The 23,009-nt window shown below is 42.8% G+C and overlaps 4 protein-coding genes and 1 non-coding gene across 5 annotated transcripts; 4 read left to right on the forward strand and 1 right to left on the reverse strand.

Annotated features, from left to right (window-relative positions):
• Positions 1-4,289: 4,289 nt before the first annotated feature.
• Positions 4,290-6,357, forward strand: plag1 (pleiomorphic adenoma gene 1; the record flags this gene model as incomplete). Its single annotated transcript, XM_084475587.1, has 2 exons — positions 4,290-4,537; positions 5,109-6,357. The coding sequence occupies 2 exons, from the start codon at positions 4,290-4,292 to the stop codon at positions 6,355-6,357; spliced, it is 1,497 nt and encodes a 498-aa protein (XP_084331713.1).
• Positions 6,358-12,264: 5,907 nt separating this feature from the next.
• mos (v-mos Moloney murine sarcoma viral oncogene homolog) lies at positions 12,265-13,290 on the reverse strand (the record flags this gene model as incomplete). Its single annotated transcript, XM_084475190.1, has 1 exon — positions 12,265-13,290. One exon carries the CDS (start codon positions 13,288-13,290, stop codon positions 12,265-12,267), a length of 1,026 nt encoding a protein of 341 aa, XP_084331316.1.
• Positions 13,291-13,831: 541 nt separating this feature from the next.
• On the forward strand, positions 13,832-15,340 carry rps20 (ribosomal protein S20). Its single transcript, XM_084475636.1, has 4 exons — positions 13,832-13,965; positions 14,580-14,679; positions 14,862-14,935; positions 15,123-15,340. Exons 1-4 carry the CDS (start codon positions 13,963-13,965, stop codon positions 15,303-15,305), a joined length of 360 nt encoding a protein of 119 aa, XP_084331762.1. The 5' UTR covers positions 13,832-13,962; the 3' UTR covers positions 15,306-15,340.
• On the forward strand, positions 14,724-14,793 carry LOC311355919 (small nucleolar RNA U54). The gene has a single exon (XR_014637553.1). It is a non-coding gene; the product is annotated as a small nucleolar RNA U54 (small nucleolar RNA).
• Positions 15,341-16,370: 1,030 nt separating the features above from the next.
• LOC311355405 (kinesin-like protein KIF20A) lies at positions 16,371-21,859 on the forward strand (the record flags this gene model as incomplete). The annotated part of the gene is made up of 17 exons (XM_084475175.1): positions 16,371-16,529; positions 16,826-16,915; positions 17,087-17,206; positions 17,704-17,842; positions 17,977-18,155; positions 18,255-18,342; positions 18,612-18,791; positions 18,968-19,079; positions 19,165-19,227; positions 19,328-19,477; positions 19,612-19,780; positions 19,922-20,101; positions 20,301-20,440; positions 20,575-20,740; positions 21,116-21,319; positions 21,401-21,520; positions 21,623-21,859. 17 exons carry the CDS (start codon positions 16,371-16,373, stop codon positions 21,857-21,859), a joined length of 2,496 nt encoding a protein of 831 aa, XP_084331301.1.
• Between the last annotated feature and the right edge of the window lie 1,150 nt (positions 21,860-23,009).

Raw genomic sequence — 23,009 nt, forward strand, 5'->3', positions numbered from 1 at the left:
GAAACCCGGCCGCACGGTCACGGCGACGGACAGCCAGGCCAGCCAATGAGGCGCACTACGCACGGGATTCGCGACGCAGGCCGAATAGAATGACAGGACACCGGACCAATGGGATTACTTTGCTGCTGTGTTAGCCAACCCATTGTTGTTCGTGAAAGCAAAACGAATCCCTAAAACGATTGACAGTATATCTAGCGAGTCCAAAAAATGAATTGAATTAAAAGGGACTGTAAATGACATTGAAGTGAAAGTGACAGGACCTTACACAAATCAAAAATAAGAAATGGGAGGAACTATCGAGGGGCGTGGCCAAATATAAGTTTGGTTGAATCGCAGCGCATACACAATGGCTGCTGGAAAGAGGGGAAAGCAAACAATTTTCAGGCCCGCCGCGTCTAGCAAAAAATATGAGAAAAAAATTATTAAAAATTCGGAAAATAGTTGAAAGTCAAGAAAAACCCAACAGAAAGGATGTTAAAGCGTCCGGGGTAAGTTTGGTGTGAAATAAGTAAATTGTTACTCAGTTCTTGAATTAAAATATCGGGGTTATTTAAATTATGGGAGAGGGGTGAGCTGAGGAAAAAGTTGGTGTTAATCAGTACCCAGTGTGGGACCACAGAGAAAACCAAGGGAAGGCTTAAGTAGGACTGAGAAAATTTAAATAAATTATTGTCATTCCTTATAGTGTTGTCATGTTGTATGTCCGTAAGTGTTAACAACCATAGGAGCTAACAGAATGAAGAAAACTGGAAAAACTTGATCCCAGTTAGTTAGTTTAGTTATTTTTAAATGTAATAACAACGGCACCGCGATGACCGCCGACAGGAACACACGCGCACTTGGATTCAATAATAGTGTCCAAAATTCATGCTGCCAGCATTCACATTGCATTTTGCCTCACATGTAGGCTTCATTATAAGCAGTGTAAACACAACCTTATCGAATGAAGCATCTCACTTGCAAAACGGTAACGCGAAATGCCCCAAATGAGAAGGCAACAATGGCATTTGATCAGGGTCTTCTGCTCCAAGCTTCATGCGATCACACTTTCATCCATAGCAGATATTGATCAGCTACAAGTTCTCTTCCTCACCACTGAGCTTCTTAAAACCCCCCAATCCACAAAACACGGGAGAGACGCTGTTTGTCAACAAACTGACAAAATGGAGGGAGGACTTAACACAAAGTAATTAGTTTATATATCATATATTATTGTTTAGCAATTCTTCTGGCCAGTAGTCACTGTCTTTCCGACAGTTGTTACATGCCTAGTGGGTTTTGTGCTTGTGGCAGGTTGCAAATAACCTGACTGATTGGTATAAACAAGTAATAGCCTATCGTAGTAGATGTATATGTCGGTTGAATTAATGATCTCTAAACAAAGATTCAAAGCTACATAACATGGCCAGAGATCTGGTGAGGTACATAAACCCCGGTAGGGTAAAATCCTGAAAAATGTTCCTTATGTTGCGGTCGAGATGGCGATAGGCTATATGAGAAAGTTGATGCAACTTTGTGCAAGATTTTGTTATTGGATGGCTGGAAGTTGCCTTTTGATATGGTGATGGCTTTACTGAACACAATGCTAGCACCATGTGGTTAAAGTTGTTTAGTGATGTGTTTATGATGTTGATTGTAAACCAATTAATTAAATAGACCTACACCATAGGCCTATTGGTTTCAATCCACAGTACTGGTTTCCATAGTTTGTCATTTGTTTTAAATGATAGGATGACCAATGACTATTTGGTTCAATTGCAGTCTATGTGCTCATCATATATCAATGCTTCTGTCAGTTTGGTGGTTTTGTATTAATTGTTAATATGCTTTAAATCATAATTGATTATTATGTGAAAGTGCTGGGAAGTGGTAGTGAAGCTCTGTTGCCAAACAGAAACCATTCTTGTTGTGAATTTGAGTAACAGAAATCCTGTAGGCAAAAAAAGCCCAAAAAGCCTTGTGCTTTTTACTCTTTCTTTGTTTTGTTTACCTTGTTTACGCAGGATAATGTAGGTGTGTTTTTACTTATTATAAAGGCACTCAATATTAAGAGGGAGCATTATGTTTACATTGATCAAATTAAGTTTATCATACAAAAAGTTATTGACACTATTGCAGCTTTGAAAAGTGTTTCTGGAAATCTAGCTAAACAAGTTATAAGATGGCTTCTGTTTTCTTATTATCTTATTTTATTATCATTATTATTTGTATAATTATAATTATTATAATTATTATCATTATTATTACTATTAATACATATTATTTTGTGTGATAGACCCTTGAGATCTTGAATGTTGACCATTTAAAAAAAAATTTTTTTTCAGAACTAAAATAATACTTTATTAAGTTACATATTTGTGTTACTCCTATTACCTAGTAATGCTAGTAGTAGTAGGCTTTCAGTAGTAGTATGCTATCAGTAGTAGTAGTAGTAGTTGTAGTAGTAATAGTAGTAGTTGTAGTAAACATTGTAAGAGTTACAATCAAATCAAAGTTTTGAAATCAACCCCTGCATTAGTGTTATGTATAAATTGTGGACTGACACTTTCCTCAGGTCTTTCACTGATCATTGATTACCATATACCCTAGCTTCTGGGTTAAATAAATCTCAGGATGCACCAATAAGTGCTCTTTAATAATCCTGTGTTATCATGTAGCGCTCTGTTGTTTTACAAACATCTGTGAACATTCTCTCTCTGTGTTCTTTCTTTCTGTGTATAGCTATATCGTTTCAATTTGGTTGCACGTTAAGATAATCTGGAAGCAAGCATTGAGTGCTGTATACATGATGTATCTTGTTTTGCTTTTTTTAATCGTCCTTTTATGATAAACTATGCAGTGTTGGATATTGTATGCCTCTCTCCTCTGTTTATTGATAGCTTTCAGCTTTTCTAAGTTGGGTTCAAAGTTAAGCTTGTATTGAAAACAGAGGTTTAGGGACAGAATAAGACTTCTTTGAAAACCTAATTATATATGTCATGTTGAAGACAATCTTGACTATTAAAGAAGCATATATTCTTAACTTTGTCAATTTTTATATATCTAGAAACACAAAACATTTGAACTACTTTCAAATTGTAAGAGAGATTGCTATGGCATTGACTTATTTATTGTGCTAATACTATTTCAAATGAAAACAACAATCGTATTGAAAAACAGTAGATGTTATTGCTTAACCTTTAATTATAATTAATCTGGAAGAACTAGAGATAGTTTTTGGTGTATGTTTATAGTTCTAGAGAGCTAGGTAGGAGGGAAAAAGTGTTGGTACACATTGAAAAGAAAGGCAGAACACAGACGTGGGGCCTGACCTAAAAATCAGAATAAAAATAAAAGAATGGGAGAATGATTATCTTTTCCCATAATGACATTAACGAAATCTCACTTGAAACTTTTACTTTAGATGTTTAATTTGTAATTATTTAATGTGAGCCACGCAGATGGGTTGAAGCAATCATCTTTGTTCATCCTTGCTTCAAGCAGGCTTTTGAATGAGATATGAACAACTAGCCAAATTAGTTATCAATTAATCAATTTAAATGTTACTTTTTAACCTTTGGTTTTGTTCAAGCTACCGTTTAAAAAATACTTCTTTATTTGGAGAGAATAAAACTAACAGCCTTTTCCCACGTGTTATCCAAAGTGATTATGTCAGAAGTTCTGTGAGGCTCTGACTGGCACTGAATGAAGATACTGTGTGATATTTAACGCTCAGAGATCGCGCAGCTGGCACAGTGCCAATTCTGAAGGGGCACTTGGATGATAGCAGAAACACTTTTTCCTAAAATGACGCGCTTTAATAGAAAGCACAAAATTGGAGAAGTAAAATGAAGTAGTTTAGCTTAATAACCATAATAACCAGCATTCAAATATATTCACCAAGAAATCCATATAATTTAACTATAGTTTTTATCTAATTGTTTTTATGATCTTCTTCAAATTACATATTGGTGCGGTATTGCCAGTGTTGGCTTGTACTTTTTTTTTAGTACAAATGGCTCCCTTAAAATGATTTGGGAAGTAGAATTTGGGAAGAAAACAAACCATGAGCCAAACTACATTTGTGTGGTTGGCAATATTGGATCAAAGTGCGCTGCATTTAAGTCCAGAGGAACCAGCGATCCCAGCCCTCTTTTCATGTGCTTGCGTCTCATAAGCTAACGCAGCTCTGTCCTCCCAGGCCCCTCAGTCCTGGCGGTGTTGAGCACATAGCGCTGGACAGAGAGCCTGCCTCAGAGCGCGTCGGGCCCCGCGCCACCGTCCCCGGAGCCGCTCTGCCTTAGGGTGCCATGGCCACGGGTCCCCAGGAGCCCCGTCCACACGTCCTGGAGAAAGCCAAACTCATGCCGGCCACCGGGAGGCGCAGGAGAGCAGAGGGGAAGCCCAAAAAGAATTTCCCCTGCCAGGTGTGCCAGAAGGCCTTCAACAGCGTGGAGAAACTCAAGGTGCACTCGTACTCGCACACGGGGGAGCGGCCGTACAGATGCTCCCACCCCGAGTGCACTAAGGCCTTCGTCTCCAAATACAAGCTGCTACGGTACAGAGTCGTCGACTCCCCCCCCCCCCCGCCCCCCCCCTTGTCTCTCTCTACACACTGACATGTACCATGTTCTGATCCCTACACACCGCTGTCCTGTCTCTCTCTATACACACTGACATGTATCATGTTCTGATCCCTACACAACGCCGTCCTGTCTCTCTCTACACACTGACATGTACCATGTTCTGATCCCTACACAACGCTGTCCTGTCTCTCTCTACACACTGACATGTACCGTGTACACAACGCTGGCCTGTCTCTCTCTACACACTGACATGTACCGTGTACACAACACTGTCCTTTTCTCTCTCCACACACTGAGATGTACCGTGTTCTGATCCCTACACAACACTGTCCTGTCTCTCTCTCTACACTGACAGGTACCATGTTCTGTTCCCTACACAACGCTGTCCTGTCTCTCTATGATCCTGTTGTGTTATGAATAGCATGCCTACATGAAACCTTTACTTTATTTATTATTTTCTGAAATATATGTGTGTGTGTGTGTGTGTGTGTGTGTGTGCATGAGCCACCTGCCTGACCCGGTGTCTCTCTGTGTTTCCAAAAGGCATACGGCGACTCACTCCCCCGAGAAAAACCACAAGTGTTCGTACTGTGAGAAGATGTTCCACCGCAAGGACCACCTGAAGAACCACCTGCACACGCACGACCCCTACAAGGAGGCCTTTGCCTGCCCGCAGTGCGGCAAGAGCTACAACACCAAGCTGGGCTTCAAGCGCCACCTGGCCCTGCACGCGGCCCACAGCGGCGACCTCACCTGCCAGGTGTGCCTGCAGCCCTATGCCAGCACGGCCGTGCTGCTGGAGCACCTGAAGACACACGCCGGCAAGTCGTCCAACGGCGCCAAGGAGAAGAAGCACCGGTGCGAGCACTGCGAGCGGCGCTTCTACACCCGCAAGGACGTCCGCCGCCACATGGTGGTGCACACGGGCCGCAAGGACTTCCTGTGCCAGTATTGCGCCCAGCGCTTCGGCCGCAAGGACCACCTGACGCGCCACGTGAAGAAGAGCCACGCGCGCGAGCTGCTGCGGGTCAAGACGGAGCCGGCCGACTCCCTGGAGACCTTCGTCTGCGACCTGACGCCTCCGGCGGGCTTCAAGGGCGAGCTGCCGCCCTCGGGCGCGCCGCTCCCACGGCCGCTGCAGCTCAACATGTACGCCGCGGCGGCGGCAGCGGTGGCGGCGCCCGGCCTGGACCCGGAGCCCTTCCCAGGGCCCATGCACCCCTTCTCGCTGAAGTACCCGCTGGGACAGCCCAGCTTTACCTCATACGGTGCCATGTCGTCGGCGCAGGAGCGCGAGCAAAGCCTGAAGGGGGAGCTAGAGACCTACCTGATGGAGCTGCAGAGTGCCATGCCCTCCTCCTCCTCCTCCTCCGCCGCCGCCGCCTCCGCCTCCGCCCAGCTCTCTGTCTCCAAGCTGGAGCTGGGGCCGCAGGTGTTGGCGGAGGAGAGCGGTGAGGCCTCCTCCATGTCCAAAATGCCCACGTCTGGGCCGGCGTTGGGGGCCGTGGCAGGCGACGCGCTGGCCTCCTCTTCCTCTCTGCTGGACTTCTCGCAGCTCTTTAACTTCCTTCCCCTGCACGGCCCGCCTTACAACCCTGCGGGGGCGGGCCCCGCGGTGACACTGGGGGCCCCGTACCCCCCTGTCCTCGAGCCCACTGCCCTGGTCCGGTCCCCGGAGGGCCCCGAGGGACCAGAGGCCAGGGAAGGGGCTCTGCAGGGGCTGCCCGCTTCCTTCATTTCCAACTTGAGCGCGCCAACCACACTGCCCCGCTTCCACCAGGCCTTCCAGTAACACCCACGCACTGCTGCTGGCATGCACAGGGTCTCTAAGGCAGACTAGCCATGTTTCCTTCCTCTCTCTCTCCCTCTCCTATTCCCTCTCCCATTCTCTCTCTCTCTCTCTCTCTCTCTCTCTCTCTCTCCCTCCCTCTCTTCCCTAACACATGTCAAGCTCTTTGCCCCCACCAGTACAGAACGTACCTCCCCTCGACCCATGTGGAGGGGTGCATTCCCCCCTCCCCCCTCCCCCAGGCTACTCTGGACACATTATGATGCCAGTAACATGTTTTGTATTTTGTTGTTGATATGATATCATGAGCACTTCTGTCCAGTGAATATGATTACATGTGTAGACACTGACACCAGCAGCGACCGACGTACGTGATGTCAGGCAGCGACAGTAGTAGGCAAGTTCTGCAACACTCTGAAGAGGTCATGTTGGGATGTGTTGAATTGGGATTTTCCTTTTTTCTGTTTTCAACAATCTTTATAATTCCCAATACCACAGACCACCACTAACTCAGCCAGTGTTAACCTTTGACAGGATACACACTAACTTATATTGGGATTTAATATTAATATTTAATATAGATTAATTGGCGTAGAAATAAGTTTGCAGTGATATTTTCTTTCTCTAACCCCCCTCCCCGACCCTTTTAGCTTTAGATTGACCTTAGTGTGCAAATTGGTGCATTTAACATTGATCTTCATATAGCACTTTGAACATTTGTGATGTGGGAATGTGGTCACAAATGAATGATGTTATATCTTTATTTTCTCCTGTACTTGTATAGAATGCCAGACAGATAGACATACAGACTGAAGAAAGAAGTAATCTATTGTTATAGAGTAGGTACTCAATAGCAACTCCTGGGCAACAGTGTTATTTGACCATATTACTTCACTGCGTTATTTCACTGCATTACAGTTCACGCAAAAGTGTCATTTTTGATGAAATCATCATCGGATGATTCATGTAACCGACAAAAGCCAACAAGAACATAAGTCAGTAGTCAACATGAGTCATTTCTATATCATGTTTCTAAGAGAAGGAGCCAAACATATGCACAATCATAGAACAGGCTAACTATACCACCACAATGTATCTTACTGTTCCCTACAAAAACAAATGCACCACAGGATTGAAGAAGCACTTTGTGACAAGAAGCAATAGTGTTCATGGGAAATGGAGTCTTTAAATCCTTCTGCTCTTTCTGAAACTCCTCAAAGGAGCTCTAACTATTCTTCAGCTCTTTCCGTTCATCAACCACAAACCAAAGTCTACCAAATGCAAACTTGGCTGCTAGTTTATTTTATTGTTTTCTTCAACAATGCACAAGGTTATCCAGACACGTGAAAAGACTCAGTTTCTCGGCTAGTCTAGTCAACGCCTTGACGCTAAGGTTTTAGTGACATCTAGTACTATCGTGTTTCAGTATTCTACCGTATCGTGCTCTTATCCTTTAAACACTCCGGTGGGAGGAGCCTGCAGGTTCCCCACGTCACTCTGCCGCTGTACAGTCATCCAAAGCATCGCTATGAGGGACATGGAGACACACAAGAATAATTTCTGATGGTTTTCAACATGGCTACTGAGCTGCTATCGCTGACCCCTTCTATCACCTAAACTATGCTTACAATTTGCACTTTGACATGAGTGCAAACAAAATACACTTTTTAAGTGTAAAAGGTTTGCTTATGGACAGTCAAGTCGATTAGCAAATGTATTGTTCATAACCTTGGCGTAAAACAATAATGATGAATCGGACTGTAGACCTCACAGTGTATATTTCTATGACCCCTTACATGGACCCTTAACAAGTTGTGCAAAAAGAAGAATATGTTATTTAATATAACATTGAACTTAACTACAACACTTGCCTTTTTTGTGCATATAAACTATTTTTTATTGTGGAAGGTCAAGAGGAGACTAGTTGTAAGTGGAGACATCCACTTTAGAAATCAGTGATAATTTGGTAGATTGAGAACGTTTTAGAAATTCATTTTTAACAACCCGTGCCTTCATATTTGTATTCATATGAATTTAAGCATGTGTGATTTCAGGAATGGAGCTCTAAAGCTATTATTGGTGATCAATGAGGCCAATAAGTCTGCCTTTGTCGGCAATCCCTCCTTTCTTGAATGCAAGATATTCATAAAATAATGAACCATAGTTGGGTGGGAATTTTTTGGAAACTTATTCCAGACTTATTCTTGCGATGCCAGTTAAAAGAGCACTTAACTCAGAGCACTTAATCCGGTAAACTTGTTTTTTAAACATTGTGAGTCCACAGGCGGCCTTTTAGATTTCATCGCACAAACAAACTGTACAAAAGCAAGTTGCTCAAAGTTAACATTCATGCAAAACAATTCTGCGATAAAAGTATATATGTATCTTTTGATTTATCACTTTACACGCTATTACCAGACAATTTTAAAGTACCAATTGGCATAATTGCACACACATTTGATTAACGTATCCATATTTTCCCAAAAGCTATATTAATCAGAAAATAAGGATATGTCATAAACTAACTCTATATCAAAGAAATGAGCCTGTATTGTAATGGGGCTATTAAAATTATCTCACATGAAGGAGGCCTTGTATTGCCGTCGATTGAGATATCAGAAGTGAGAGCCAAAAGTTTGCCTCGCCTTAAACTGTTTTATCTCACACCCCAAAGGTGCTGAAACCGTGCAGCCTCAAAGTGCCTTGGTCACTGAAGGAGATAAGCAACAGTGGCGCATAAAGGTGGCCCATCAAATCCAACCTTCTAAAATAGCCATGTTGCTTGACCATCAGCCGAGGAAAACGTTACTGTAGACATCGTTCAAGCTGCCACACCGATTGCCTTTGAAAAGTGAAAATTGCTCCATTGTATACTAATTATTGTGCGTACATAACCCAATAGTGTTGTCATTTACCTCACACAGGCATGTTTTTGTTTTTTATCTGCTCCACTACTCCAAAAGGTTAACAGAATAGTGTTAAATATCCTACTTCTTTTCATTGACAAGGGGCTGAGGAATATGAATGGAAACTAGTGTAACTGATTTGTGGGCTGTGTGATATTTTGGGATTTGGAGATGAATGTTTAAAGTGTTTTTTAGGTTTTTTTAAAGAAGCGTTATGGAAGTTTCCTCTTTGTATTTTGTGAAGGTTTGTGGTTTTACAGGAAACGTTAGCAATGGAAATGTTTCGGTTTTGTTTTTGTTGTGTAATCATAGCACTTTTTGTAAATGCTTTTGTTTCCTCCCATTTTTTTGTTTAAAAAACCTTTATTACAAAATGTGTAGAAGATATATTTAGCTCTTTAGAGAACAATAACATGTAAATATGATATAAATTGTTTTATTTTTAAAAGGTACAATTTTGACAGTGTTTTTCCTATCAAAGTGTCAATTTTGCTTTACTTGCACAAGCGTTCTGTGTATCTCATTGGGAGGCCCTTTATCAAAAGCATAACTTTAATCCCCACAATTGCTTTACAGGCCACATATCAGAAAGGCCCATGGCAAACAATCGGCTAGCTTAGGTTAGATCAATAATATAATTAATATTATGTAGCACTTAACCACACTTGGATCACGTTTAGTTAAATTGTCGGTTTAAATCTAACATTGAACACGTCACAACATGACACAGGGATATTGATATCACTCACCTATTGACCTCAACTTTTTTTCCTTACTTTTGGTAAAGAAGTAACAAATACTACTTGATTTTGACCATCATATTATTTTCTAACTGAAGACTTATCTACTTGTATAATAATGTAATCAGAGTACATGCATTTTTGGGAGATATTACTTTAAATGCTTAATTTTAAGCAGTTATATTTGTTGCGGTGGGGGTAAAAAACCTGTTTAGAATGTAAAGCCACATTTGACCCACTCAAAGAACCCTCATCCATACATCAGAGGAGCTGTTCAGTGCAGGCAGTGCACACTTACAGAGAATGAACAGAAGAAGCTTGTCAGTGAGAGACACAGACCTTTTAGCAATTCATGTCAACCTTTTTTATAAGCTTCAGTGGTACCAGTGAACCTTATTGAATGTGTATGTAAGAAACACTGCAATACTGCAATATTTGTTTTGGTATTGGATAAAGCTGCTAACATATACTTCTCGAGCGCCACAAGGTGCTACCAACCTCTTTTCTAGTTCTTAATTGTATCGTTTTTACAAACAAAATATCCAATTTCATTTTAGCTGAACTGCCGGAATGTGTGCTCGGTTGTACTATATAGCTATATCTATTTTTTATTTGTACTGTGACTTTTTTGTAGTCTTTGTTTTTTGACGGACTCGCCTGTAATATCACATGCTTTTTTTTGTTTTCTCTTCACCTGTGTGTTGTGGTATTGGGCGATGGCTCCGCTGCGGGAGCCCCCCCTAGTGGACGATAATAGTAAGTGAAGACAATGATAGTTCCCTCCACACCACAAGTTGTTTCAAAGATGAGCTGAGGAGTTTCAGAGCAAACTGCATTCCAGCCATGTTGGTCTTTGTTTTTCGTCGCATTTCAACATCCTGTGATGATGACAATGATGTTGATGATAGACTGATGTTGCTAATCTTCTATATTTTACTTTAAAAATCTATTTTACAAACTACTGTTGTATTTTTATAAATATAGGCTAAGTAATTCACACAAGCATATATAAATATATAAAAAATAGAATATATATGTTTATAAGTTGTGTAAAATAGAAATTAATGCTGCAGCTTTTATCTTTTTTTGTAACATTGACATCATCCAAAGAAACAGATTATTTATTGTCTGGCAGAATAACAGGATTTGGTCTTCACACTTTGCTGCTATGAGTGAAAGAAGAGCTGCAGTCTTCAACTCCTGTGTTTTACACAATGTAATGAAAGTTCAATAAAGACTAAAAGAAGGATCCGAAAAGGGCTGTTTTTCTGATGTTATCGCTGTGTATCCAGTGTGTGTATGAAAGTCAATATTGGTAGATGGTAGTGCATGTGTATTCAAATATTCATGTATTACCAACATACCGTCTTCACCTAAACAATTCTTAATTTTAAGTATTGATTCATGCAAATTATTACATGTTAATCGGTTATCCACCAAAAAACTTTTTTCATACCTTATGTTGTATGGGACCTTATGTTAAGACTTTCACAAGGGTAATAAGTTACTCAAAAAATGTGCTTGTTCTTTCAGAGTTCAGCTGGGCTGAAATGGACACTAGCCTGTTACTTCACTATTAGACTAGAGCAAGATTTCTGCCCTTTATTTACATCCCATAAAGCAGTTTCAGGACTGCCTGGCGTTCAGGACATGGCTCCTTCATAGCTTTGGAACATTTCATGTGATGGCTGCAAATGAAGAGCCAAGGGAAACAGCGCTTGCCAACACTGGTGTTCTAATAATGGATGGTCTATGGTGGCACCGGTGACTTGTGTTGATTGAGCTGAATATATAGCAAGAAACACAAGGCTATACTTTGACAGCCATAATCATATGACGGATACACAAATAATCCCAAGATAGAGTCTGAAATAGGAACACTAACTTTGATTCATGAGCCAACCTGAATTTTGTTGACATTTCCTTCAAAGAGGGGTTAGAAATTTAGACAATATTCGAGACAAAATAAAGAATTTAATAAATTCCCAACACATTAAAATGTCATGATCACATCATCCATACAATACAACATTCATGAATAGTCCTTAAACAATATAATTAAGACGACAGACATTTGTATAAAATATAAATTCATATTTTCTTGATAACAAAAGCATACTAGTTAATAGCGCACTTTTAGATGTAAAGGGTGCGAGGGGACATAATTGAAATAGTTGGGAAAGACTCTTAAAAGAAAAAGTGCCATTTTAGAAAATAAACATTTTCATCGAAACAAATGCACCTGCCACCAGAAACCCGGCCAGTCAGGCTCTGGACCGCAGCTCCTCCAGAGCCACAAGGACCTCCTCGGCCGTGGGCCTGGAAGTTGCCTCACCGCTCCAGCAGCGACACACCAGCGTCCTGCAGCTCGGACCCTGCACCCCCTGGGTCGGTCGGAGGAACGGCTCGTCTTCCAAAGGCGGCCGTAAGTTATAAGCCACGACCGCATACAAAACGTGTTCCCTGTCCCCGGGGTATGGCTGCTCCCTGGTGATCAGCTGCCACAACGTGATCCCGAACGAGAAGATGTCCGCTTTGGGGGTGATGCTCTCTCCTTTCAGCAGCTCGGGTGCTCGGTGGGTATAGGTGCCCCCGACGTTTTGCAGACAGGGCGTGACGGAGCCTGCCTCACATGCACGGTCCACTTGAACCGAACTGCCAAAATCGACGATTTTGCAGATGTCCCCGGTTGAGACCAACACGTTTGCCGGTTTGATGTCTAAATGGATAATGCCGTGGGCATGTAAGAAGCGGAGGCCTTGGACGATATCGGCGGAGTACCTGAGCAAAGTGTCCTTCCCAAGAGCGTCCACAGAGCCATAGATGATGTGGTGGAGATTGCGGCTGCCAACGTACTCCATCAGTATCGTGCCAATGTTGTTCTCGTTCTCCGAGTTGGCGGGGACACACGTCGTCGCTGCGATCACGTGCACCACATTTTTATGCCGAAGATGTGCGGCGTTTAGTTCTGCCCAAAAGCTTTGTCTGGAAGCCAACTTATTCTTTGAGCACTTTTTCACTTTCTTGACCGCGATTGTGTCCCCGAAGTACGTCGCCTTGTACACCGAACCGAACCCCCCGGAGCCTATGGGCTGCATAGCCTGCAGCTCTTTCCAATGGATCACCGACGACCACAGCTTGCTCGCCACCTTCCCGTGGAGCCTTTGAGCAGGCACGTTCAAAGTCGAAGCATGTGCGTATTTGGCCAGTGGACTACTGCACACTCCGATGCTGAGAGACGGATAAAAGTCTTTCGGCAGCAGGCGAGTCACGGGAATCGGAGAAGGCATTTTTGCTTGTACGCTACGACTCACGATACAAGCCACGCTGCCCACAGTCTTACAGGTGATGGTGATGCTCAGGCTGATTAGGGGGTTTTCACTTTGCAGCTCCATACTACTGTCACGTGACAGTTTATTCTCTTGGGCGTTCAGATTAAGCGGTCAAGCGGTTGTTGATACTCTCGTTTTGTCTATTGACCCATATAGTACAAAGGAGGAATATTAGATTTGTGTGAAGCAGCATAGCCTATAACATAAACAAAATAAGTAGCCTATCGACAGACCATTCTTGATAAAGCAAACGAATTAAATGTATCTAATATATAACAAACATCGTGAATAACAACAACAACAACAACAACAACAACAACAACAACCGTGGGATAAGTATATTTATACGCGCTATACAGGCAGGGCTGATGGATAAACGTGTAAACCACTGTGCCCCCGCCGGTGACCACTAGAGGGCGCTGCAGCCTCTTGGGTCTTAAGGTGCACGTGTAGCTGACTGTAGCCGCAGAAGAAGCGGGGTAGGCGAAGTCCCGGATGTAGGCACTACTTATAGCAGACGAGGCCGCTGCGCAGTCTCTTTCCTAGTGCTTTTCACTCGGTGGCGTCCGTTCCTGGCTCACCGCTGTTCGCTTGGAGTACTTACGAATAAGTCGGTCAGGAATCATAAAAATGGTAAATATTGGAATCACATTCAACATTGAATTACCTCGTTTAAAACATACAGCATATTTACAAATATGCTGCGTTGTTTGTATACAGTGTTGAATTGAGGATATCACCCGTGTGCTAACACAGCTAGCATAGTGAGCTGGAGCTGGGGCACGTGGGTTTATTTCGCTTTCCAGTGTAGTAAAACTGTGTGAATGTCGACGGGTACTACTCGTGTAGTTACGGATTGGTGTAGAAGTCTTCACTTTAACTACAACCTGAGTGAAACCAATAACATCACATGGCGGGAAGAGGCGCCACACGTCAATGTGTTTCCGCCGGGCTGCACCGCAGAATGTAATGGTTGCATCTTGTTCTCAAATCAAATACAAATGGCTATACCCCAAATGGTTGTTACCTGGGGAGGCAGCTGGATTCGTGAGTTCACCAACTAAACCATCTGGTCATGCTTCCAAGTTAAACGATTATGGGCGAAGCGCAGTGGCTCGGAACGCCATCCTATAGGGGACAACGCGATGGACAGATGGCTTATCCAATTACCTGTCAAAGTGTGTGTGTGTTAATGACTTGGTTAATTTTCGCCAGCTGATAATGTCATTTCTTTCTCCTTGTTTCAGGCTTTCAAAGAAACCGGCAAGGCCCCGGCGGAGACCGAGGTGGCCATCCACCGTATCCGCATCACCCTCACCAGCCGTAACGTCAAGTCCCTGGAGAAAGGTAGCGTTCACATTTTGTGAATGAAGTAGTCTAATTTTGAAACCATGCGATGAGGATAAAAACTTTATCTTTGATAAAACGTGATGACCAAAAATACGCTATTCTGAGCCATGTTTTGATTTAACACTACTGTCTTTCTGCATAGCGACATGTTCTTAACATGATGTTTCTTTCCACACCAGTCTGCGCCGACTTGATCCGTGGGGCCAAGGAGAAGAACCTGAAGGTTAAGGGGCCGGTCCGCATGCCAACCAAGGTACTATAACTACAGCAACAGATGGGGTTAAAATACAGTAGGCTGCATACAAGTGACCTGTGGGCTTAATATTGATATTTACAACTTTCAGCTATAAGTGACTAATGTCTCATACTTGGTAAACCTAAAGAGTAGGTCTATCTATTTTGGTGTTGTGGTTTTCTAAATATGCCACCTCTCCCTTTAGACCCTTCGCATCACCACCAGGAAGACCCCCTGCGGTGAGGGATCCAAGACCTGGGATCGCTTCCAAATGCGGATTCACAAGCGTCTCATCGACCTTCACAGTCCATCTGAGATTGTGAAGCAGATCACCTCCATCAGCATTGAACCTGGCGTAGAGGTGGAGGTCACCATCGCAGACGCATAAGAAGCACTTTGTAATAAAAAGTGAAACTGAGGAAATTTGTCTGTCTTCAGTGATGGTTCTCAGCTTGATATGAATGTCTTGACTGCATGAATTGCCTAATATATAAGCAGGAATTTTACCTGCAATACTCGCTATATCTTGACTACCAGAACTCTTTAAATGCACAGGAATTGTAAATCACTTTAGTTTAGTAGGCATTTTCTTATCAAGGGTTAGTGTTGCAATGATTTAATGTTAAATAGTTACCTGGGCATTAAATTGACCCGATGGGTTGTATGTCGAAGTTGAACACCCAAGGGGCCTGGTCTTCAATAGACCTCCATATCGGCCAACCGCTAACTTATATGTAATGGCTCTGAGGAAGTGCTTGACTAGAAGTAAAGGAACAAATATTGCTGAATCAAGCTCCAATGCCGTACGAGGCTAGACCGTGGGTCTATATCAAACATGCGTTACTTGGTTGATGCGTAACATGCAAGCTGTAGACTGACACTAGCTGCATCCCGAAAAACCATGTCTTCAACTGAAGGAATGGTGCGTCAGCCACATTATACTGAAGGCCTAGATCTTTAAATGTGAACAAACGAGTGCAAACGTGATGAATAGGACTAGTTCACGCGCAGCTTTCACCATGCAGAAACTTAACAGGCACAAGTGGGGGGAATAAAAAAAAAAAACGAAATATAACATGCATTCGGTAGCCAATTATAATACCGTATAATAAGTAGCCGCCTATAATTTTAAAAAAGGAAGGTCCAAATAAGACCTTCCTAATCTGCACGTTGATTGTCCTTGTCATGTCATTTCAGTAACGTGTGATTAATAGAGGAGTAGGCCTACTTCAATTTGTGGGAGCACCACCTGTGATAAATTAAAACGGGATTTGGTCGGAGGGGAGTAGTTCCGGCCCAGCTGTCTCAGGTTTTAACATAACTTCTACCACGGTCAACTAGTTAAAAAAACGGTCGTTCATTGAGTTAAGAGTAGATTATTCGAAATTGATTAGGAGCATTGCAATAAGCGAACACTCTAACAACAGGCTGCCGAGAGATATATTTCTTGAAGATGAGAGGAATTAAGTCTACCGATGAAGAAACCACCCGACCGCACCCTGGAGCCGTCCTAATGGAGTCCCAATACCCCTGCGACGTTCTGCCCGTCAGCGCCCTGAACCTACAGCGACCCACGGAGCACCTCCGATTATCTTCCACTGGTTCTGGGCAGGCACGTCTCATATGCTTGAATTTGTCATTTTTATTTAGAAAGATAATAATTTACCACTGCTGACACTCCCATTTAGTATCTTCTGTAAATGAAACATTTAGGTGAAAGGTGTGAATGGTTAGTCTGTTTATTCGTGTTCCGGGAACAATTATGTGTTTCATTGTTCAGTGTTGGGCTATGGTCACTTTAGCTTGACACGTCAAATCATTAAAAACGAAATGTTTAAGCACAAATTAGTCAAACGTTCAACATCCTGGTTGAACCCCCGTACTGACAACCGTCTCCTGGGTCAATAGAGTGAAGTGGAGTCCCAACCGCAGACTTTGCAAGTGTACCTGAGAGTTCGCCCCTTCTCCAAAGAGGAACTCTCTGACAAGGAGGATCAGGTAGAGTAGGCCTATGTGGTGACATCCCTCAAATTGAGACGCAGGATAAAATATAAGCATAGCATATAAAATGCTACATCTGAATGTTATAATTAAATCCCAAATTCTATAGCTCACCGTTCTGACCTATTCCTCTGCATGGAGTTTCAGACCTTTCCAATGATTTCCCAGGGCTGTGTAGTGATTGAGGACAGCCAGGTGGTGAAGCTGCACGCACCCAAGGGATCAGCCACCCTGAAGAGCAGCGAGAGGGGCATTGGTGTGGCGGTCCACAAATTCTCCTTCACTCAGGTCTGTATCGCTGAGAGAACAGTGGTATGTTATGTCATAACTTGGCATGCACACAAACAAATACATTTTAAAAAGTTAATACTAGCAACAGTTGTTGGATGAAACATGAGCCGACACAACATGGTGCCGAACAAGCGTTTCCGAAATGCATATATACTTAAGACCGCTCTCCCATTCGTCTTCTCTGTTTGGTTTTGCAATGGAAGTAGAAAATATAGATTTATTGTATGGTTTTATCATATTTCATGTTGCTCTTTTTCTAAAACCGGTTCTCCCAGAGGAGCAGTTGGTCAGCTTGATGGTTGGGGGGGGGGGGTTGGGGGATCTCAACACGGATTCAAATAAGATTGCTGATCAAACACCTTATGATACTGGAAAGTAATTGGAACCCTTGCGGAAAATTCGATTTGGATGTATAAAGACTTCTATTTTCTCATTTGTTTAAGAATATTACGAGTTTTTTTTTTGTTTTTTTTTCCTGTTTTTTTTTTTTTTAGATATTTGGAGAGGACACCTCACAAAATGAGCTTTTTGAAGGCACGGTAGAGAGCCAAGTGTCTGATTACCTGGCTGGGAAGAATGCATTAATATTCAGCTATGGCGTGACGAATGCTGGGAAAACGTACACAATCCAAGGTACAACCATTGAGACAGACTGGCCACAAATGTAGTGAATCCTCATCAGTCATGAATATTAGTAATTGAAAGTGCAGATAAACAGTGCTGATTTTTCTGTATTAATAGTATTTATTTACATGTTATACATTAAGGAACCGCCAAAGATCCAGGGATCTTGCCACAAGTGCTAGGCACCACCTTCCAGCACATTGGACAGTGTCAGTATGGGGGAATGGACCTCAAGCCCTACCTGGCCACAGACGCTCAGTGTCTGGGCCCCGAACAAGTGAAGCAAGAGATGAACACCAGGGCCGCTATTCTTGCACTAACGGTCTTTCATATTTATGCAACGTTGTACAGAAGCACACACATGTTGAAATGCTTGGCAATATTCATGAAATGGGTATATTCTTTTTAATTTGGATTCAAGGACAGAGAACCACCAAAGCCAAATGAAGTTTCTCCAGGCTGCCTTTCTTCTGCCGGCCAATCGTCCACATCCACCAACAACGACGCAGGTATCGAAGATGACCGCCCACAAAGCAATGAACTAGTCCACATTAGCTAGACTATCGATTGCCTGGGAAATCTATGTAAACAATCGCAACCATGTGACTGTACTGCAACTTCGATATTGACCCTCTCCTATAGGCCATAGCCTTAATGGTCATACGAGATATGAAAGTGGGAAGTTGACTGGTCACATTTTTAAATGGTGTATCTCAACAATATTATCCCTTTAACATTTTGAAGTTAATCAGAATCTACTCTCCATGACCCTGTGCAGCAGCGATGGAGAGCAGCTCCACTGAGACCAGGGACTTCATGTTCACCTTATGGGTGGCCTTTTTTGAGATCTACAACGAGAGCGTTTATGACCTGCTTCAGACCACCTCGGGACCCAAGTCTAAGAAGAGGCCCGCTCTGCGTGTGTGTGAGGACCGTGCTGGGAGTGCCTACGTCAGAGGTGAAACATGTCTACAATGTATCATGGTTTAGCACATTCTTATTTACTTTTGATCTAAGGCAGTTAATCCACTCTGTGGTTCAGTCTTCAGGGTTCCGTACTCGAATGTTTAAATGTTTTCAAATATCTTGATTTTTCTATGAACTCGGCTGGATTTATTTTACAAATGCTTCTAGATCTAAAGTGGATCAACATTCAGAACCTGGAGGAAGCCAATACACTTCTACAGTTTGGAAACAAAAATCGAAGCGCTGCTTCAACCAAAATGAATCAGTCTTCAAGCAGAAGGCAATCATTACACTCCACTATTTTTATTTGAAACCAAAATGTGTTTGATCTAAATGGGTGAAACTATTTTACTTTCTCTATACAGCCACAGCATCTTTACCATGAAACTGCTCAAGATCAACGGTAACACCGTGGAAAGGATCTCTGAGTAAGTAGATTTTAATAAAGAGTCTTCAATAAAGCCCAGTTTAAAAAAGACTATAGTGTTCTACACATTGTATAATTAAAAGTGAGTATTTGCTCCATAGGTTCTCTTTGTGTGATTTGGCCGGCTCTGAAAGATGCAATAAAACCAAGACACTCGGGGAGAGGCTCAAGGAAGCGGGAAACATTAACAACTCCCTGCTTATTCTGGGGAAATGCATTACAGCCCTGCGCAACAAAAATCTGACTGACAGGTATGCAATTAACTGACACTTCTAATCCTATGGCAGTCAAATAAATTGGGGCTGAAAACTCTTCTTAAAGTTGTGGAGGTATTGTTTGGTTAAGGGCATCACAGCCTTCCCCGTCTTTTCTTATTCCCTTTGAGCAGGTCAAAGAGCGGCTGCATTCCTTTCCGAGAGAGCAAACTCACAAAGCTCTTCCAGGGCTTTTTCTGTGGAAAGGGAAAAGCGTCCATGATTGTCAACATCAACCAGTGTGCCTCCAACTATGACGAGACACTGCATGTTATGAAGTTCTCTGCCGTTGCCAAACAGGTCCGTCTGCATAGCCTTCAACTAATCAATCCTCCCTCTGTCGTTCTGTACGGATGCTGTTTGCATAACTAAAATAAAGCGTTATTGAAGGGTCCTTGGCTGTGGTTAATTACCAGGAACTCTTGTACTGGTTGCCTGTAGGTGGTCCATGTGATTCCCGCCAAGTCCCTGGAGTCTCTGTCTCCGTGCCTGGTGGACCGTCATGGCAACCCCCTGCTGAGGAACAGGGGGACGGACAGCCCGGTGCCGGACGGCTACCTCTCTGAGGAGGAGCTGCTGGACGAAGAGGACGAGGCGGATGTTTCCATCCTGCCCCAGGAGGTACAACATCTTGCCTCGCTGCCTTCACTTCCCAGGGGATTTCCTGTCCAGGCTCTTGTCCTGGCTGAATATGCACTCTTGTTTTGGCCACTAGATGTGGTGTCTTCAAAGAGATAGAACATTGTGTTTAATTCAGGCAATGCATGTGCCAGCTGGCATTTGGAATCCCATCTCTCAGCTTCACCCTTTGCCTTACTAGGACCTGCTGACTGTGATTGAGAACCTCAGAAGCAAGCTTCTGGCCGAGAGGAGGAAGAACATGGTTCAGGAGATGGCGATCCGTACGGAAATGGGAGATGCAATGCTGCAGCAGCTGATGGAAAGCGAGGAGCTCCTCAGGTGAAGGCCGGCAGGTTGAATGAACTATCTCCTAAATTATGCATATTGACATCGGCTTGCCCCAGTCTGCCGGTTGCCCTACTGACTGATGCACGCATGCTAACATCGGATTGTATTCACTCCACTTTGTGAAGTCAACAGATGGTGGAGCTGAAGGAGAGCTACGATGACAAGCTGGAAAATACTTTTGAGATGTACAAAGAGGCCTTCAAGGAGCACGCCTATCAGTGTGCCATGGGCAGAATCGGAGACAACTATGTGCCCATCGACGAGTTTATTGCGGAGGAAGAGAAAGTGGAGGTACATTTCTTTGTAGTATTTGTGTACATTTGACAATGAATGAAGACCAAAGAACCTCAGACAAGAGAACTAATGGCCATCCTCCGGGAGGGATTTCTTCAACAATGGCGACTAAATGCAGCTGAACTTCTGTCATGATCAGATCTATATTTACTGATCGCAGTGTTCCTAGTATAACAATCCACTAGTTTACATGTCTAAATGGGGCACGGGGCGTATCACATTTAGGTGGGACATTACTAACTTCACTGGTCTATGAATGAAAATTGTATGTATTGACCCACCTTGCTTTATGTTTTCATGGATATGTTTTCTATCTGTGATTAATGGTTTTATTCTAATGGCACACGGATCTTCTGAACCACCGTTGCACAGGCCTTGAGGAGAAAGCTCTCAGAGTTGGAGAACCTGATGTCTTCCTTCAAGCCAAAGACACAGATGTCCACAACGGACCAGTCCAGTCAGACTGAGGAAGTTCCTTTACCAAATAAAGGAACTGAAGCTGGAAGTGAAGCACGATACAAAAGGGTGTTCACGGAAAAATGTGCAGTGGAGAAAATGTGTGCGGAAAAACAGGAGGTATGGAAGACATTTAATTGTATGTTTTCAGCTTGCAAGCGAATACTTTTGACTTTTAAACAAGGGATATATTTTCTCTAGCTGATCATGTCACTTGAAAAGCGGCTGGTGGGACTAAATGAAACTCTGAGGACAGTCCACGCAGACTACATGGACAAATCTGCTGAGCTCGAGTTCCTACGGAGCAAGTCTGAAGACCAGGTAAAGAAAGTCAGCATCATTCTGGAATCATCTTGCTACAAAACGTCAACCTCAAAACTGTAGCCAATTATACTAACCATACTTTTGTTCAATTTATTTAAGACTAAATCCATCGATGACCTCCTGAGAGAAAATGTTGACAAGGACGCTGAGATTGCCTTGCTGAAGGAAGAGGTGTTCAAACTGTCCCAGAGGTCCCCTGTGAAGACCAAGCCCAAACGTGGCCTGCTGGCTAACATCAGGGACTCGGTCTCATCGCCACGCACCACTGTCATTGGCCGAACACTCGGGAAGACCGTCAGGGGGACGCATACCCTTGGAAGGAAGCCAAGTAGCTAAAAGCTAGATTCTTAAAAGTAAAGGGAATGTATTTTTGATGTGAATTTGTTTTTAGAACTGTTTTAATCTTTATTTTAATAAATCTTTTATTGAAGACTGTGCTTTAATTGGGACCACGTGCTTATGAAGGTTGGCATGACTCACACTTGGTAGATACACATTATCTTTTACTACAGGGTGGGTTCTTGAGGTTTATGGCACAGGCAGGCTTGGCCTCGATTCATACAGTACCTAAGAGGGGGAACCAAAGTTGTGGATTGATTGGCAGTGAGTGAGTGGTATGGAGGTGCATGGAATAACAGTCATTGAATATTTTTCTTTCATTTTGGAATGGAATAGTTCAATAAATTAACTCATTCATGTGAATTATGTATTTTTACAAGGTGAATAGACAATTGTGCTAAAGCATCTGATAAAGTAAGAACACAACCTAGTTGATCACCAGAGGACCACAGAATTGTTCACTCCTGTCCTCACAAGCTTCGTCTCAGGCAAGCTTCTTCTCATGATGCAAGATGAAATGTCCAGGTTCTTTGAGCACCAACACAAAAACTAGATCAAGAATGACTTTGTAGGGTTATGTTTTGGTTCTATCTGGAAGCTTTGTCATGTACATGTCCAGCAGCTCTGACGTCCTCATGGCTACTCACCCAAAATTGCTCTTGGTCTTCTGGTGCATAATGATGTTACAATTATTTTATATTTAAAGGAAAACGTACGGAATAAACTGCCTGGAGTACAATTTTTATAATTCTAGTCTTTAAATTAATGTGCTCATGCCCCCTACTGGCCATATTCTAGGCTGCGTTACACCAGCCTGTTTCTGTCTAGACGTCATTAGGATTTTCATATAGTCTAGTTACATATAACATTAGGTGGAATTTAGTAACATAAGACCAACATTTATACCTATAAATGCTTGACACATTTAGGTGAAAATCCTATCTTTTCATATTTCATATACAAATAAATAACACATGTAGACTATGAAAGATGACCACTTAACATGCTGACAAACACTCACTCAAAAACTCCTACTCATGGATGGACTATGAACCTCATATGAGCTTCCTCCTAGGAACCCATCCATTACTAAGGGCCTGAGACCAAGAAAAAAACAAGACAAGCAGTCTATTCACCAAGTGCATCA

This window comes from Micromesistius poutassou, assembly GCF_964030765.1.
Source record: "Micromesistius poutassou genome assembly, chromosome: 11".
Lineage (NCBI taxonomy): Eukaryota > Metazoa > Chordata > Actinopteri > Gadiformes > Gadidae > Micromesistius > Micromesistius poutassou.